Source organism: Oncorhynchus mykiss, chromosome 10 (assembly GCF_013265735.2).
Source record: "Oncorhynchus mykiss isolate Arlee chromosome 10, USDA_OmykA_1.1, whole genome shotgun sequence".
NCBI classification, from domain to species: Eukaryota; Metazoa; Chordata; class Actinopteri; order Salmoniformes; family Salmonidae; genus Oncorhynchus; species Oncorhynchus mykiss.
The window spans coordinates 20,513,236-20,530,247 of record NC_048574.1 but is presented as its reverse complement, the minus strand read 5'-3'; the positions used below and the strand labels follow the sequence as shown (position 1 = coordinate 20,530,247).

General features: G+C 46.0%; 1 protein-coding gene across 1 annotated transcript in view; it reads right to left on the bottom strand.

Annotated features, from left to right (window-relative positions):
- LOC110534865 (unconventional myosin-VIIa) overlaps nt 1–17,012 on the bottom strand; it is a 70,301-nt gene that overhangs the window by 26,409 nt on the left and 26,880 nt on the right. Inside the window, exons 18-35 of the mRNA XM_036989866.1 lie at nt 16,700–16,858; nt 16,432–16,524; nt 16,192–16,286; nt 15,709–15,793; nt 15,238–15,456; nt 14,687–14,884; nt 14,322–14,441; nt 13,992–14,198; nt 6,214–6,393; nt 4,960–5,058; nt 4,495–4,622; nt 4,045–4,171; nt 3,651–3,770; nt 3,110–3,283; nt 2,746–2,973; nt 2,256–2,426; nt 1,766–1,883; nt 1,485–1,611 (exon numbers count right to left, since the gene is read on the bottom strand). Coding sequence (XP_036845761.1) covers nt 1,485–1,611; nt 1,766–1,883; nt 2,256–2,426; nt 2,746–2,973; nt 3,110–3,283; nt 3,651–3,770; nt 4,045–4,171; nt 4,495–4,622; nt 4,960–5,058; nt 6,214–6,393; nt 13,992–14,198; nt 14,322–14,441; nt 14,687–14,884; nt 15,238–15,456; nt 15,709–15,793; nt 16,192–16,286; nt 16,432–16,524; nt 16,700–16,858 — 2,648 coding nt within the window. The remainder of the gene's footprint in view (nt 1–1,484; nt 1,612–1,765; nt 1,884–2,255; nt 2,427–2,745; nt 2,974–3,109; nt 3,284–3,650; nt 3,771–4,044; nt 4,172–4,494; nt 4,623–4,959; nt 5,059–6,213; nt 6,394–13,991; nt 14,199–14,321; nt 14,442–14,686; nt 14,885–15,237; nt 15,457–15,708; nt 15,794–16,191; nt 16,287–16,431; nt 16,525–16,699; nt 16,859–17,012) is intronic.

Below are 17,012 nucleotides of genomic sequence, written 5' to 3'. Positions count from 1 at the left end.
GAACCAACATTGGAAGGACAGCGTCTAAAGAATGTATGCAAGCTGCGAGGAGAAACGCAGACCGAGTCGCATCAAGCTAATGGAGGTTGACGACATCGAGACCTACTTCTGCACAAACGGACAGCACTCTGGGAAGGATGGCCCAAGGTGAAGTTGGCAAGTCTGCTGGCCCCGTTCCTGTCTGGAGATGCTCAAAAGGCATATTATGACCTCAACACCGAACAGGCGGCTAACTCCGACTGTCTCAAGAGGGAGGTACTCAGCCGCTACGGGTACAGCCTGGCCCATCGGGCCCAACTGGTCCATAACTGGAGGTTCATGGCTGAAGCTTCCCCCCGAGCCCAGATGAGCGACCTACTGTGCATCACCAGGGCATGGCTCCTAACAAACTTAGTCACCCTCCCCGTTATCGACAAAGTGGTCATGGATCGCATCTTACGGGTGCTACCTCACGACATGAAGAGGGCGGCAAGCCTACGTATGCCCCAGACCTTGGACGACCTCTTGGGAGCCGTGGAGATGCACCAGAATACTGAGGCCCTGCTGAAGGGGACACAGGCCGAGTCCGAGAGCCGTCAGTGGGGACGAAAGGACAACCCCACCACGTACTTCCCAATCTGACAGTCAGCCGGGCTAAAGGACTGCAGACCCACGGAGAGACAGCCGAGGTAGAGTCCACCTGCTGCAGCCAACCTTAGGTGGATGGAGACCAAAGGAGGTGACCTCACATGGAGTTGCCCGGGTCGAGAAGAGTTGATGCCATCAGCTGGCCCAGAAGATGAGCTGGGCGCAGGAGTAAACTATGTCATCTTCTGTTGGGCCCACAGCGAACGACCAGCACCCACGGTCCCGGTGAAATTCGCTGGTCACGACCCCAACACTCCGGGAGTGTGGTAGCGTTCGTACAAACGCCGGTGACCGATGAGAGAGGGGACAGACCGTCGCACGCGGCCCGGAAGCAAGCGGTTGCCAACCCCGTGTCTACGGACCCGAAGTTGGGGTCCGAGGGGCGCCGGAACCAACCGCACCTGGTGAACAACCAGAGGAGGGTTGTAGGTAGTGAGAGGTTGCTACCAGATAGACTTACTCACAGTCTGCTATATTTGAGGGGCTCGGCGTTCTACCCCAGAGGAGACAGCATTCCCCGGAGCCCAGAAGGCGGTAACCCAGAAGAGGTCTCCTGGAGGAGACCGGTTTCTTTTTTCTTTATTGTTTTAAATAAACACCCTTAACTGAGGTGTGTCAATTTCTGATCTGTGTAAACATCTAGAGGAAACCCCCTGGTCTGCCACAATAAATAAATAAATATATATATTCAGTTGCTGTGTACATTACAACTGTGGAAAAACTATAAAAAGTATTGAATTCTGTTTTAAATAATTACAAGATATCAATGAACAACCAAGTGAATGAAAACATTTATAATTATAATTGACAAATAATGACTACAGTCTATTGGGAGAGAGGAATCGTAGCAGCATTACCTGCTACTGGACACATTAGTGATCTCTGGGAAAGAGAGTTCCAAAAGGACCTGCTCCTGCTCATCCACAAAATAGACCCCGGTCCAGTTCACCGCCACAATGACGTCATTCTTAGGCAGGCTGGGCCCTGACGGGTTCAAAAGTGACTTAGAGGTAATTTCAACCTACATTCATGATGTAGCTTCATGATATTGTGGATACGACACAGTTCTTCCTCAGAAATATCATTAGTGTTACATCCATTGCAGTACATTGGCCATAAATATCAACAGTAGACTTACCTGAAAATTTGAAGGCCTCGTAGAAGCGTGAGAAGAGTAAAGGCCACTTGAAACGAGCAAAGTCAACCACGTCTTCCTTCACCCTCTGAGGGTCCAACCTCTTCTGGGTGTAGACTCCCTGGGGGAGTGGAGGTGTTAGCGAGACTGTTTGAGAACTGTGTGTGTGAGGGTGTGTACTGTTCATAAGACAATATAGTCAAGTTGTAGTGGTAAAAAACAAAGGTGGGTAAACACTGAATGCCGATTGAGATGACGGGTGGCGGTTAACATAAAAGCTAATTCAGAAACTATAATTTGGCTCAGTAGATGCTTAAATGCTATTTACTAAAGAAAAAGCTGTGGAAACAGCATTCATGCATGTTTATCCTCCACTACATCCCTGAATATAATGATAAATAGTTCATAGGACAAAGAGCACGAGACAGGCACTGAAACTGATTTTGGGTACGAAAGTGAAAGGCGCTGAAACTTATCCTTGGGGTACACCTACCTTTTTGTGGGCGGCGACAACTAGCTGGGCCCACTTGTCATTGGTCTTGGCAGAGCTGATTTCGCGGTCAGGGATGTAGGATGGGATGAGGTTGAGGAGGCGCTCCTGGAGAATCCCAGAGCCGTAGTCTATGTAGTACTGCTGAGATGCCAGTTCCGCCAGATCCTCATCCTGAGCGAGAGAGAGGGAAATTGAGAGAGGGAGAGTGGGTAGATGGAGTGGGAGAGAAGGGGAAGGAGCTTTAATACTTTCATATTTTACAAAAACATTAGGCATGAATGTGCTTTCATATTGTACATCAGGATGAAATGAATATCACATAAAAACGCCATCTCACGTAATTCATCAACCTAGCACAGAGAGAGGACTAGTGGAAAATAGACCAAGAGACTAAAAATAACTATAGTTCTGAAATTCCCTAAATCTGACCCCCACGTTAATCTCCCTCCTCATACATGCCTTCATCCCTCTGCCCTTATGCCCCACTAACCCTCTCGCAGCGGTACTCGCCGAACTTGACCCCACGGACAGTCTGCTGGTAGATGAGGTTGGTGGCCACGCTGTCTTCGCCAGGATTGTGCCAGGGAGTGAAGATCTCCTTCCTGAAGAACAGGCGCCAGGGGGCATTCCTCTCCTGGGCTCCCTGCTCCTTGGCGTACTGCTCACACTGCGACACGGCATCCATCACATGGTCGCTGCTGCTCCCCAATGAGGATACCTGGGGGGATGGATTGACATTTGACATTGGGCTTGATAGCTTCTCAAACGTTTGTGACCGTGTGTGTATGTATGAATGAGCGAGAGTGAGTGAATGCGTGGCTGCATGCATACGTGTGTGAGGTCCAGTCAAGTACCTTATCGAACAGGGCGATGTAGAGGGAGAAACCGAAGCGGTCTCGGAGGCTGATTTTGTCTGCCAGGGCATTACACAGCTCGCTGGCCGTGGTGGCTGAGTCGGTCAGCAGGGTCTTAGTGGTACCATCCATGAAGGTTACCGGTAACATGATGGGCTTCTTCGACTTAGTGGCCTGAAAGCGAGGGATGATTATTTTGGATTAAAAAACAACTCCAGGCTACACTTGAAAGTCTAAGATAGAAGATACGAGATAGAAAGTATGTAAAAATGACCTATACTGTATATCTGATAATAACTGCCCTTTATCTGGCATGCAAATAGATTTTGATTAACAAAAAATCTGTGCCCCTCCCCGAAGGCATTATCTGTATTTAGGTCTCGGGCCAAGACGTCATAGCAGTCGAAAGCAGAATATGATGGTAGAGGAATAACGGCAGACACGTGACCTAGACCTAGACACTGATTTAAGGTCAGTTTTGCCCCTAATAATCAGGTTTAGAACTCCCCCCATGGTTCAATTATCCTAGATCTGTGCATACCTGCAGCTCGAGCCAAGATGGCGGCTGGGTCCTGGTGCGATTCACAAAGGTCCTCCTCAACCTCTCCTCGCAGTATGGAGCGTAGCCCGGCGGACCACTGATCATGAATGTACGCAAATACTGAAGGAAAGAAAGGAAGGGTGGAGGGGGGAGAGAGAAAGGGGAGAGAGAGAGGGAGAGCAAGGGGGGAGAGTGTCAGGGGGTAAAGTTAACATCAATGAGACATTCTGGGGCATATTCAGTGGATCCACTTCGAATTCAACAGAAATTGGTCAAGACAGATTTGAGTGGTATGTGTATGTGTGTTTGTAAGTGTGTGTGTATGTGCGTGTGTGTAAGTGTGCATGTGTGTGTGTGTGTTTGCACACGTGTATCAAAAAGAAGAGGATCTTACTTTGACAAACTTCTCAGAGGGAGCGAAGCAGCCAGCGCAGAGAGAGAGCAGGATCCAACCACGGGCATGGCTACTCTTTGACGGGTTCTGGGTCAGCTGCTTGCAGATCTGACAGTAGATCTCATCTCTGGTGAAGGACAACAGCCAGCCAATCACAGCCACCATCAGATCATGAGCAGCAAAAACCACAAGCCAATCACACGGACCATAAGTAGTAAGTCAGAACCAGGACACATACTGATGATGTTTAGTGTCCCCATATCCAAACTAGCATACCACTCAGAATACAAGTCCAATACATTACTTAAATCGTTGACGGGTGACGGGTGAAAACAAAATGGTGGAAGCTCAGATCATAAATGAAGGAGGGGAGCATGGAGAGGACAGATTGAGAAAGCGAAAGATTCTTTCTGAGTATTTGGTAGAATAAGTCGAAGGGTTGTAGGTCACCTGAGGGCGGGCCTTAGGATGCCGTTCCCAATGATGAAGTGCAGCTTCTCCAGGTTGGATGTGGGACGGTCCTCCAGCATGCTGTTCCCCTGTAGGCTGTAATCGCCGTCAGTCAAACGCCGGGTCACCTAGAGGAGGAGGAGGCGAGGCCAATAGGGAACAGTCATGTCATTGGTGATTCCTTCCATTCTGTATGTTATTGGTATTGGTAAATGCTGAGTTGGCATCGGGGTTTGAATTACAGGGGTGCCCAGAGATTCTGAACACTCCTATAACAAATCAGATGACCCCTATAATCTGTCAAATATTAGCATGGGCATATCCATAAGCAGTAAAACAAATGTTGGTCTAACCAACTATTTTTGGGATTGTGTGGCTCAGTTGGTGGTAGCATGATGCCGCTAACTGATATATATTATTATAATATGCTGTATATTATGATGATCGCTATAATGAGACACAAACCTCTTCAGTGATTTTGGACTTCCTCTTCAGGGTGAGAGAGACCAGCTTGTGTCTCACACTGTTCTTCTTCTGCCCACCACCACCTTCAATGGAGCTGTTCTGTAAGAGGGAGAGAGGGGTGTAGATGAGCTTTATGTTGTCTGTCTGTCTGTCTGTCTGTCCTTCCGTCCGTCCGTCCGTCCGTCTGTGTCCTGGATGGCATACACAAAAAATCTCAACATTCTACCAACGCCCTCCTTCTAATCTCCTTAACCGCTCCCTTAGGCCAGTGTTTCTCAAACCCTGGTCCTGGGGACACAAAGGGGTGCATAGTTTTTATTTTTTGCAGTAGCACTAACGTACCTGACTCCAATAGTCAAAGGCTTGATAAGTTGAATCAGGTGTCTGAGGGCGAGGGCAAAAACAAAAATGGACACACCTATAGGTCCCCAGGACCAGGATTGGGAAACACTGACTTAGGCCTAATTTTACTTTACACAAGTACACAATACAAGAATGCAATTAGCAACACAACTACGCCATTTTACGTGGCTAATTGCGTTCTTATGTTGCGTATTTGTGTTATTGTATAAATTAGGCTTCAAACACTTCCTATTACGTTCTCCCTCCAAGTCACATCTTCTCTGTCCCATTTGACTCTGAATACCTCAAAAGCATACTTTACTACTCCTCAACTCCACATCCTCTCAGGTCCCCCCTTCTCCCCTGCTCTTCCCACCTACATTCTATCCCTTCCCTTCTCTCTACTCCCCTCTCTCACCGAGGTTGGGGGAGGGGAAGTTGATCCTAGATCTGTACCTACGGGAAGCGTCACTCCAGAGCTCCCCCTCACCTCTCCCTCCACAGTCTGGAGCTCCTGCAGCGCACTCTTGTAGGACCTCTTTCTTCCTCTCTCCCCTCCCTCTCTCCCTTCCCTCACCTCTCCCTCCACAGACTGGAGCTCCTGCAGCTCTCTCTAGTAGGATCTCTTTATTCCTCTCTCCCCTCCCTCTCTCCCTTCCCTCACCTCTCCCTCCACAGTCTGGAGCTCCTGCAGCTCTCTCTTGTAGGACGTCTTTCTTCCTCTCTCCCCTACCTCTCTCCCTTCCCTCACCTCTTCCTCCACAGTCTGGAGCTCCTGTAGTTATCTCTTGTAGGACCTCTTTCTTCCTCTCTCCCTTCCCTCACCTCTCCCTCCACAGTCTGGAGCTCCTGCAGCTCTCTCTTGTAGGACCTCTTTCTTCCTCTCTACCCTCCCTCTCTCCCTTCCCTCACCTCTCCCTCCACAGTCTGGAGCTCCTGTAGTTCTCTCTTGTAGGTCCTCTTGCCCAGCGTCTCGTAGATCTTGGTCATGACAGGGATTTTCTCAGAGCCGTCAATGATGGCGATGTGGTACTTGGGCTCGGGCAGGTCCCCCATGAACCTCAGCACTGTGACCCACACTGCCAGCGCGGCCTGAGGGAGGGGGGGAGGGGGGGTTGTTCGCCCAAGTTGCTAAATTACATATTGATTTCCTTACCTAGTAAGCAGTCTTTCGACTAAAACAGACAGCAATCTTTGGTTTTGTTTCCCTGGCTGCGGTCAAATGCTAACATTAGTATGCTTGTCCAAAAAACAATTTGATATCCCCCAAATTAGCATGTTCTTAATTTTCTGCCAAATCATCTTTGAAAAGAAAAAGGCTCAACACTTGCTGGCCATTAAAAACAAATAGTTTTATTTAAGCGAAGTATTAAAAAAAAGCTGGACGTTTCGTTCATCAACGGCCTTCATCAGAAGACTATTGAGGGACGAAATGTGAAGCTTTAGTGGAAGTGACAGCGTTTTAACTTTTCATATTTTATTTAACCTTTATTTAACTAGGCAAGTCAGTTAAGAACACATTCTTATTTACAGTGATGGCCTACCCCGGCCAAACCCTCCCCTAACCCGGACGACACGGGGACAATTGTGAGACGCCCTATGGGACGGCCAGTTGTGATACAGCCCGGGATCGAACCAGGGTCTGTAGTGACACCTCTAGCACTGAGATGCAGTGCCTTAGACCGCTGCTCAACTCAGGAGCCTAATTTATGCTTCAAAACCAACTTTATAAGAGGTTTTAAAAATAGGTTATATTGACTCAAATTCCATGACATACAGTAAGGCACTGTTGGCAGAATAGATGGACGCAGTTCAATGAATGATTAATATAATTCACCAAGACATTTCTTGGTAGTTAAAAAAATATTGCTATCAGGTTGTAAATCACCACTGGCCTGGTGCATTGTTTGCTGCCTGCATCCATTCTGGATGCACTGTTTCAGTTTCAATGACTCAATATGTTGAACAAAAATGGATGACTTGTAACTAAGGCCAGGAATACAATCAAACTAGCAAGGATAATGATCACAAGTCAGTCATAAAGTGGCTAATAGGCTAGCGCACATGTGTCAAACACAAGGCTTTCCGGCCGAATAGGACACACAAGCGAGTATAAATGAGTCCACATTTGAGTCATTTACTTTATGAAATTACAGCCTGATGCGCTCGCAGCGAAAGTGTACAGACACATTCCACAGTCCTAGCTAGGCTACTAAAATATTGCAGCCTGGCTTCGGTTTTTGAAGCTTGACAATGAACAACCAAAAATCAAAACTTGCAACAAAACAACATGCAAGGAGAAACATGTAGGACTACTAAAGAAACATTTGAGCAGCAGTCTAGGTTGGCTACTCAATTACAAAAAAAAATGAGTACATGAGTGCAAAAAATGAGTGCATTCAACCACACAAGTCATCCGTGATATACAGATTGTTAAACAACCATCATTGGCCACTTTAATAAATGGAACACTAGTCACTTTAATAATGGCACTACAAGAATGTTTACATATCTCATATGTATATACTGTATGTAGCAGTGTGATGTTGTTCCCCTAGATTATGCACCAAGTTGCACACAAGGACCAATTCAAATAGGCCAGGTCAAGAGGGGATGTTAATAATTTGTCACAATGTTACACAATGTACTGTTATGCTACCATAAGTTTGTTACAATGTGGATAATATAAAGATTTATGTTAACAAGTTTCACAAAGCTCGCTAACTAGGGTATCTATTGTAACTTGAGAGTACTTGGGACAGTGTTTGAGTGAGTGTCCATGTGCTTGCGCAGGTGCCTGAGAGCTAGGACTGCGCCAAGGGTTAACATAATGTGTGTTGTCTCTTCGTGTGCAGGTATGTCTTTTATTTTGTCCGAATTATGTTCTGTATCATTTTGCTTGTATTGTATGGTGTGCTGTTGTGCATTGTGTGCACGCAGCACCTGTTATTTCCTTTTGGCGTTCTCTTTTGCCTGGCCTTCGGCTAGCAAGGTGCCTGAGAGCTAGGACTGCGCCAAGGGTTAACATAATGTGTGTTGTCTCTTCGTGTGCAGGGCAAATAAAAATAATTCAACTAGCAGACCTTCAGTTGTGGCAGCGTCCTAATTAAAAGTACACAACGCAGAATGAACCACGCAACATGTACACTACACTATCTATTCTATACTATCTGTTGCATTTTAGCTGCTCTGTAACTACTCATCCATATATTTTATATTTATATATTCTTATCCCATTCCTTTACTAGATTGTGTGCATTAGGTTTTGTTGTGGAATTGTTAGATATACCTGTTAGATACTGCTGCACTGTTGGATTTAGAAGCATAAGCATTTTGCTGCACTCGCAATAACATCTGCTAACCATGTGTATGTGACCAATACCATTTGATTTGATGTGCAGAAAAAGGTCAAATATGTTTTAGGTTTAAATGGTACAACAACCTATAGCTATTTGGAGTTACTAAATACTTCTGATCAGGGTCACAGCATATTATGCACATCTGCAAGTGTAACAATATAGACTTTACGTCCGTCCCCTCGCCCCGACCTGGGCGCGAACCAGGGACGCTCTGCACACAACCACTACTTCAAGGTCTCAAAGCGAGTGACGTCACCGATTGAAATGCTACCAGCGCGCACCACCGCTAACTAGCTAGCCATTTCGCATCGGACACACTAGCATAGCAGCTGGACAAAGGCTGGACAAATATCTTATTTTGTTTTAATATGTTAAAATGCTAACACAGAATCCTATGTAGGCAGATATTATAAAGGGCTATATTTTTTCTAACAGAACAATGGGCAGTTTGCGTCGCAGTTGCGTGTTATTTTGTAAAAACAAATAGGCTATGTCTGGCCTCTGTGTTTTTTTAATATGGCCCGTGCTCTGATTGAGTTTGACACCCCTGGGCTAGCGTATCTATTTATGTAGTTAGCTATTTATTTAGCATGCTAAAAACACGGAGTCTAATGTTAGTTAGCTAGCTGCTGGGAGGATATCATGATGTCATGCGAGGAGTGGGTGAGTGACCAACTTTTTCCCCTCAAATAGCTTTTTGGTGGCTACAGCTAAAGATGCAGGCGTCATTTGGTTAGTTAGCAAGAAATGTGAATCTCTTTCCTAGCTAGCTAGCTATGCTGAACTTGAACGATTTATCCACAGTTAGCATATCTCTTAGTTGTCAATCAAATGTATTTTGCATTGATCAAATGTGCGGGCAGGCAGGTTCCCCTTCAGTTGTCAGAACGTGGGTTGGGTCAAGCATGCATTATCAGGCAAGCTGCAGAAGGATGAGTCGGCTACTATTCCCCATCTTTTATCAGTGTAATTTTGACGGCCAACTGGCTGAAAAAGTTTGAGAGGGTTTATCTAATGTTCCCTCGTTGGATTTTAGCTAATCTCAGTATGGATAGCCTTAGTTGTTGATCTTTTTGATGTGATTAGGCAACTGAGGGAGAGAGAGCCTACCTTTTCATGATTGTTTGAACAATAGCACTGTGAAGTTCCCAAATGTCTGCAGAAATCCATTCAGGTGTATTTTGTGGCTTTTGGCGAATGCATTCTAAAGTCGTGCTGTTGCTACTGCCTGTAAAAACACAGTCCAGTTTAAAGTGAATGATGGCAGGCCTGTGTGGCAAATGGGTTATTAGCATATCGGCCTACTGTAGCTCTGATTGACTATGGCACCGGTCTGCATAGACTCTGGTCCTGGACAAGACTGATGTTTTTATAAAATGTTAATTACTGCAGTTTCTATTAATTGTCCAAAAGCACGGCTGCTTACCCACTCTATATTGCTACAGAATTTTCACAAATGCCTTACTCTACATCATTCCCAAACACTCTATGAATTTTCTGACAAGTGCTGGTTTGTCAGAAAATGTAAAACAAGGTCATCTTTCTGGGGGTGTATTTGAATAAGATTTAATGTTGCTAAAAACGCTGTCAGTTCCACTTTAAATAAAACTATGAGATTTTAAAGGTGAGCAAGTGTTGCGCATTTTCAACGATAATCTAATTCTTTGGTCGCACCTCGACTCACATTGGTTGAGCGCCCTCCACTTCTTTCACGCCCAAACCATCTTAAACAGTGGTCACCAAGCGGTTGCTCGATCTCAAAGGCATTCCTAGTCGATCACCAAACATTTCTGTAAAAAACCCAACGATAAAGCCTTGCGTTCTTATTTTTCTTTATTTGTTTTGCACTGTTGGTGGTAGGTGCACTTGATTAAGCACCGGGAATGCAAAGTGTTCCCATTTTGAACCATTTCATATGTCTGAAGCTAGAACTCTGTCTATCCGGCAGGCCCATAGAGCAAATCAAAGTGCATTTATAGGCCTATCGCTAGACAATAAGATAGCTTAGATCACCGTGACTACACAGTTTCCTAGCGCCATAGACCACTTGTAAAACTCATTCCACGGAGGGCCGAGTGTCTGCAGGTTTTTGCTCCTTCCATGTACTTGATTGATGAATTAAGGTCACTAATTAGTTAGGAACTCCCCACATCTGGTTTTCTAGGACGTAACCCTTTAAGGACCTAGTTCTACGAGAATTTGCAGACCATGAACTGTGAAAGGTTGTTTGTACACGGAAAGCCAGAAACCAAGAATAATACGTATGATAAATGGGCAGATGTGGCACCAAATCAGTATTTTACAATGCAATGAAATGGTGCATGAAAACATGAATTCTTCTCTTCAAAGCAAATAAAAACTTGCCATTTGAGCAGGTCCTTAATGGGTTAATTAAAAGGAAAAAACAAAAACCTGCAGACACTAGATCCTCCATGGAATGAGTTTGACACCCCTATCATAGGCTGTAAAAAGAATCCTTGAATGCACAGCTAAGTGATCATTTAAGATTTCAAAACCATGACTAGAGAGAGACTAAACGAACACAGCAAAGAGCTGTTGTTTTTAAGTAAGTTCATGTTCAAGTTGTTATTCAGCACTGTCAACACCTTGTTCAACACTTATGTAAGCCATAAAATGCACTTTCTCCCAACTTACACTCACACTGGCTGCAACAACCCGTATTGCAGGGTTTCAATAAGCTTGTGTTGTTATTATTTGCAGGTTGTGTCTTTTTTTTAAAATCAAGGAATATTTACCTTTCTCTGATCATAGGAGTAACAACATGAATTGGTGCATGAGTCTGAAATAATGCAGTGCCACCAGCTGGAAGACTGTGTCCCCTTTTCTCAGCAGAGGGAGGGAAGGTGAGTCAGGTTAGAGGCGGCCTCACGCTGCTCCCTCCCCTCAGACTGACCATCAGATGCAGGCTATCAGTCCAGTAAAAAAAAGGGAATTATTATGCTCACTCTGCTGTGCCTCACAAGTAATACAACACATGATCTATTACAAGTGTGATCAAACAGGCAAAACGTCAGTATAGAGACAAAGTGGAGTTGCAATTCAACGGCTCAGACGCAAGACGTATGTGGCAATCCCGGTCTACAAAAGGAAAACCAGCCACGTCGCGGACACCGATGTCTTGCTTCCTGACAAGCTAAACACCTTCTTTGCCCACTTTGAGGATAACACAGTGCCACTGACGCAGCCCGCTACCAAGGAATGTGGGCTCTCCTTCTCTGAGGCCGACGTGAGTAAGACATTTAAACGTGTTAACCCTTGCAAGGCTGCCTGTCTAGACGGCATCCCTAGCCGCATCCTCAGAGCATCAGCAGACCAGCTGGCTGGTGTTTTTACGGACATATTCAATCGCTCCCTATCCCAGTCTGCTGTCCCCACATGCTTCAAGATGGCCACCATTGTTGCTGTACCAAAGAATTGGTAACTGAACTAAATGACGTGGTGGTTCTGTCATCATGAAATGCTTTGAGAGACTATTCAAGGATCATATCACCTTACATGCCACCCTAGACCCACTTCAATTCGCTTAAAGCCCCAACAGGTCCACAGACGATGTAATCGTCATCACACTGCACACTGCCCTATCCCATCTGGACAAGAGGAATACCTATGTAAGAATGCTGATCATTGACTACAGCTCACCATTCAACACCATAGTGCCCTCCAAGCTCATCATTAAGCTCGAGGCCCTGGGTCTGAACCTCGCCCCGTGCAATTGGGTCCTGGACATCCTGACGGACTGCCCCCAGGTGGTGAAGGTAGGAAACAATACCTCCACTACGCTGTTCCTCAACACTGGGGCTCCACAAGGGTGCGTGCTCAGCCCCCTTCCTGTTCACCCATGAATTTGTGGCCAAGCCCGCCTCCAAACTCAATCATCAAGATTGCAGATGACACAGCAGCAGTAGGCTTGATTACCAACAACAGCGAGACAGCCTATAGGGAGGAGGTGCGGGCTCTGGGAATGTGGTGCCAGGAAAACAACCTCTCACTCAACGTCAACAAAACAAAGGATGACTTCAGGAAACAGCAGAGGGAGCACCCCCTATCCACATCAACGGGACAGCAGTGGAGAAGGTGGAAAGTTTTAAGTTCCTTGGCGTACACAAACCTGTACAAACTGAAATGGTACACCCACACAGACAGTGTGGTGAAGAACCTCAGGAGGCTGAAGAAATTCAGCTTGTCACCTAAAATACTCACAAACTTACATTTACAGATGCACAATTGAGAGCATTCTGTTGGGCTGTATCACCACCTGGTATGGCAACTTCACAGCCCACAACCGCAGGGCTCTCCAGAGGGTGGTGCATTCTGCACAACTCTTCACCGGGGGAAAACTACCTGCCCTCCAAGAAACCTACAGCACCCGGTGTCACAGGAAGGCTATAAAGATCATTAAGGACAACAACCACCCAAGCCACTGCCTGTTCACCCCGCTATCATCCAGAAGGTGAAGCCAGTACAGGTGCATCAAAGCTGGGACCCGAGAGACTGAAAAACAGCTTCTATCTCAAGGCCATCAGACTGTTAAATAGCCATCACTAGCACAGAGAGGCTGCTGCCTATACACACAGACTTGAAACCATTGGCCACTTTAATAAATGGAACACTAGTCACATTAATAATCTCACTTTAATAATGTTAACATGTCTTGAAATACTCATCTCATACGTATATACTGTATTCTATACTATTCTACTGTAACTTAGTCTATGCCGCTCTGACATTGCCTGTGCAAATATTTATATATTCTTAATTCCATTTCTTCACTTAGATTTGTGTGTATATGTTGTGCAATTGTTAGATATTACTTGTTAGCTGCACTAGAAGCTCAAGCATTTCGCTACACCCGCAATAACATCTGCTAAACACGTGTATGTGACAAATCAAATTTGATTTCAAAATGGTCTGGAACAACAACATTGGCAGGGCAATTCAAGCAAAGCCAACATGCAGTGATTATGTATTAGGCCTATAGCCTAATGCTCAAACCTCATTGCTACAGAACAGTTTTTAATTGGTTAATGTTTCATGGGCTTACGTTTTTTAGGTCATGTTTCAAAAGAATCTGAGCTGTAGATCTCAGATTGTATTTTGTCCCAGAAAGTTAACTTATCTAAAAGTGTCTGAAATTGATTGTGTAACTCCATGAAGATTTGTGCAGGAAATGTAAAACATGCTAATTCTGGGGGATATGAATAATTTATTTGTAAGGGGGGTAGCTTTTGTGGGGTTGTGTTAATGTTGAATGAGAAACTCAGGATCCCAACGGCGAAAACACACGATAGGTCAAAAGTTAGGTCAACTCACCAGCTGGTCGCCCTCGTCCTCGTGAAAGAGCAGCGGCTGTTTGAGCGGGCGCCGCACATAGGTGTGCGTGGTGGTGCCCTGGAAGTAGGTGGCGGCAAACTTAGAGAACTTGTACTCCGACAGGTCTTCTTCCTCATCGTCAGGCAGAGGGAGAGCCTCGTCCAAGTCTTCCTCCTCCCCCTCGGCCCGCGGAGCCACCTCCAGGTCCTATAACACACCCATGTAAGCAGGCACAGACAGGCAGGTGCACCCACCCACCCACGCACACACACAGACATAGCCTATACACCAAGGCACACACACACACCTTCCATCTACACCCCTACTCACCTCGAAGCCGGCCGGCCCCTGTCCCTCCAGGTTGGGCAGTGCCCCTGTGTTCCCCAGGAAGCCAAACATCTGGTCCACCATGTCTGAGTGGTCCACTGGCTGCTGCCTCTCCCGCTCCACCTGTTGGGTTGAGTTTGAGTTATTAACACAAACAATGGACAATATCAAACATATAACACAAGGTAGCTCCAGTATGTGTAGCCTGGTCCCAGATTGACCTGTTTGTGCTGTCTTGCCACATCTATGGTCATTGTCACATTACAGTCCATTTTGGCTCATTGACACCAATGCATGAATAAGTGAACATTTGTCTAAAGTAGAAGTTAAGATTCACCTCTAAGTAACCAATTAGCTGCTTCATATACCTGTTCCACCAGCTCCTTCTTCCGTCGTGCCTCCTCCCGTGCCTCCTTCTCCCTCTGCTCCTCCTGACGGGTCAGCTCGGCCAGGCGCTCCTGGTGACTCCTCTCGGCCTCAGCCCGCGCCCGCCGCGCCGTCATCTGATTCATCAGGCGCTCCTCCTCAGCCAGACGCTGGCCCTCCGCTTCTTGACGCCGCCGGTGCTGAGAAAGGGGCAAGAGAGTTGTTTAATTACTTACAATATCTCTTAAATGTTTTTAAATATTCCTAGATGTCAAAGTAATGTAACAGGAAGTAAACAGGTAACAAAATATTCAGTAAATTGAAAAAGCAGAAGCAAAGGAGCTTAGATAAAATAGCCTTGAGTCCATGAAAGTACAATAACCTGAAGATATGTGTGTGTTTTCAGTCACTGCGTTTCTGCTGTTACACTACAGGACATACAGTATGAGTCTTATATTTTTCCCCTCCTGCCTTACTTTAGCCCTGTTGATTTGCTGTGTGTGTGTCTACCTCTGTGTGTATGAGTATGCATGTGAGTAGTGTAATATCTTACCTCTGCCCTGAGTCTCTGGGTAACCCTCCGCGCGATCATGCCCCGGGCATATGCCTGGATGGTGATCACCGCATGCAGCTGCCGCCAAAAGGACCGCCTCACCATGAAACCACGGCAACGGGCCTGTATTTGGGTGACGCGCGTTTTGGCCAATCGGTAGGTGACAAAGAGTTTCCTTGACCTATAGAGGGCTTGGAGGCGCAGGAAGCCCACCCTCATCTGGATAGGAGACACCAAACACCAATATAACACAAATATAATGTTCTAACAACATAAATACACCAATATAACACAACAATAATGTTATAGCAACATAACTACAACACATAACTCAGCAACTATGGAACATGCTTTTAAGGAACGTCCGATGAGGGAATGAATGTCATTCCTGGCCAGGGATACGTCCAAGTGAACCGTCCAGGAAATGGATGATTGTGAAATGTCAGTAACCATGGAGATAGAGGAACTCACTGCACTGTAGTCCTTCCTGCACCGATAGCCACGCCATGTTTTCTGAATGAGTGTCACTGACCTCCTCACCCTCAGGAAGTTAGTCCTGGAAAACACACAGGGGTGAGAGAGGGAGAGGTGCATATAAAAACATGATAGCATTCTGTAGTGCTCAACCACCATGTCCAGTCAATTCAACGGCAGTATCTGAATTAGAACAATTAGGAAGTTTTTTTATTTTTTAAAGTCCATAAAATATGGATAAACAAAATAAACTTGAAGAGGATCCTTCACTGCACCACTTCTGCTCTCCATCCCCACCGCCTGTCCCCTCTCCCCCTCCTCACCCTCTCTTCCTCCATTGTTCCCCTCTTCTTCTCCTCCTCCCTCACTCCCCGCCTCTGTCCTTTCCCCCTTGTCCCCCACCCCTCCCCTCTCCTCCTCTCCCTCTGTCTCTCTATACCCTTCACTCTCAACCCTCCCCTCTCTCCCCTTCTTCCTCACCTCTCCTTCATTCCTCTTACAGCCTTTTGAATAAGGATGACCTTGTCGGTGATGGCCTTGTCCCTCTCTATCTCCAGCTGCATGTCATGGTGGTCCTGAAATAGAGAGGGAGGGGAGGAGAGACATAGAGAGAGACCATTGTTTTATCGTAATATGTCATTTGTGTAATAATGTAGGTGAAAATATGTTGTTTATCAACCAGATAAGCATGTTGATTTGCAATCTATAAAATCCAGACACCTTGAGAAAGATCTTGGTCTTCCCAATCTGCCAGTCATCATCTCGTCCAAGAACTGCCTCCATTATCTTCTGACATGTCCCTCTCAGGTCCTCCTATGAGAAAACAGCGGGGGTTGAATGACACATCTCTCAACCAATAGCCATCCTGAAGTAGAGTAACAGAACATAGTAGTATCATTTTCTTATTGGACAAGTCCAGGAGGCCCTCCCTGTTTCAGTCTGGTTTCTTTTGTTTGGTGCCTAATGAACAGGGTCCAGCTCTGCTCACCTGTCTGTTTGCAGGTTTGACTCCGGGCATGAGAACGCGATAGCGGTCTACAAACTCTCCGAAGGTGTATCTGATGGGGTAACCGGCGCGCCTGATACGAATGGTCTCCATCATCCCAGAGTACCTCAGCTGACGCACACACAGCTCCCTGTCAAACAGCTAGATGGACAGACAGACGGGCAGAGTTAACAAAGTGAACAGCCGTAAGAGAATGGTAAACAAACATCGTGACACACACAAGCATGGATGCGAACACACACACAGATAAACAGGCATGTACACACACAGGCATGTACACACACAGGCAGATACA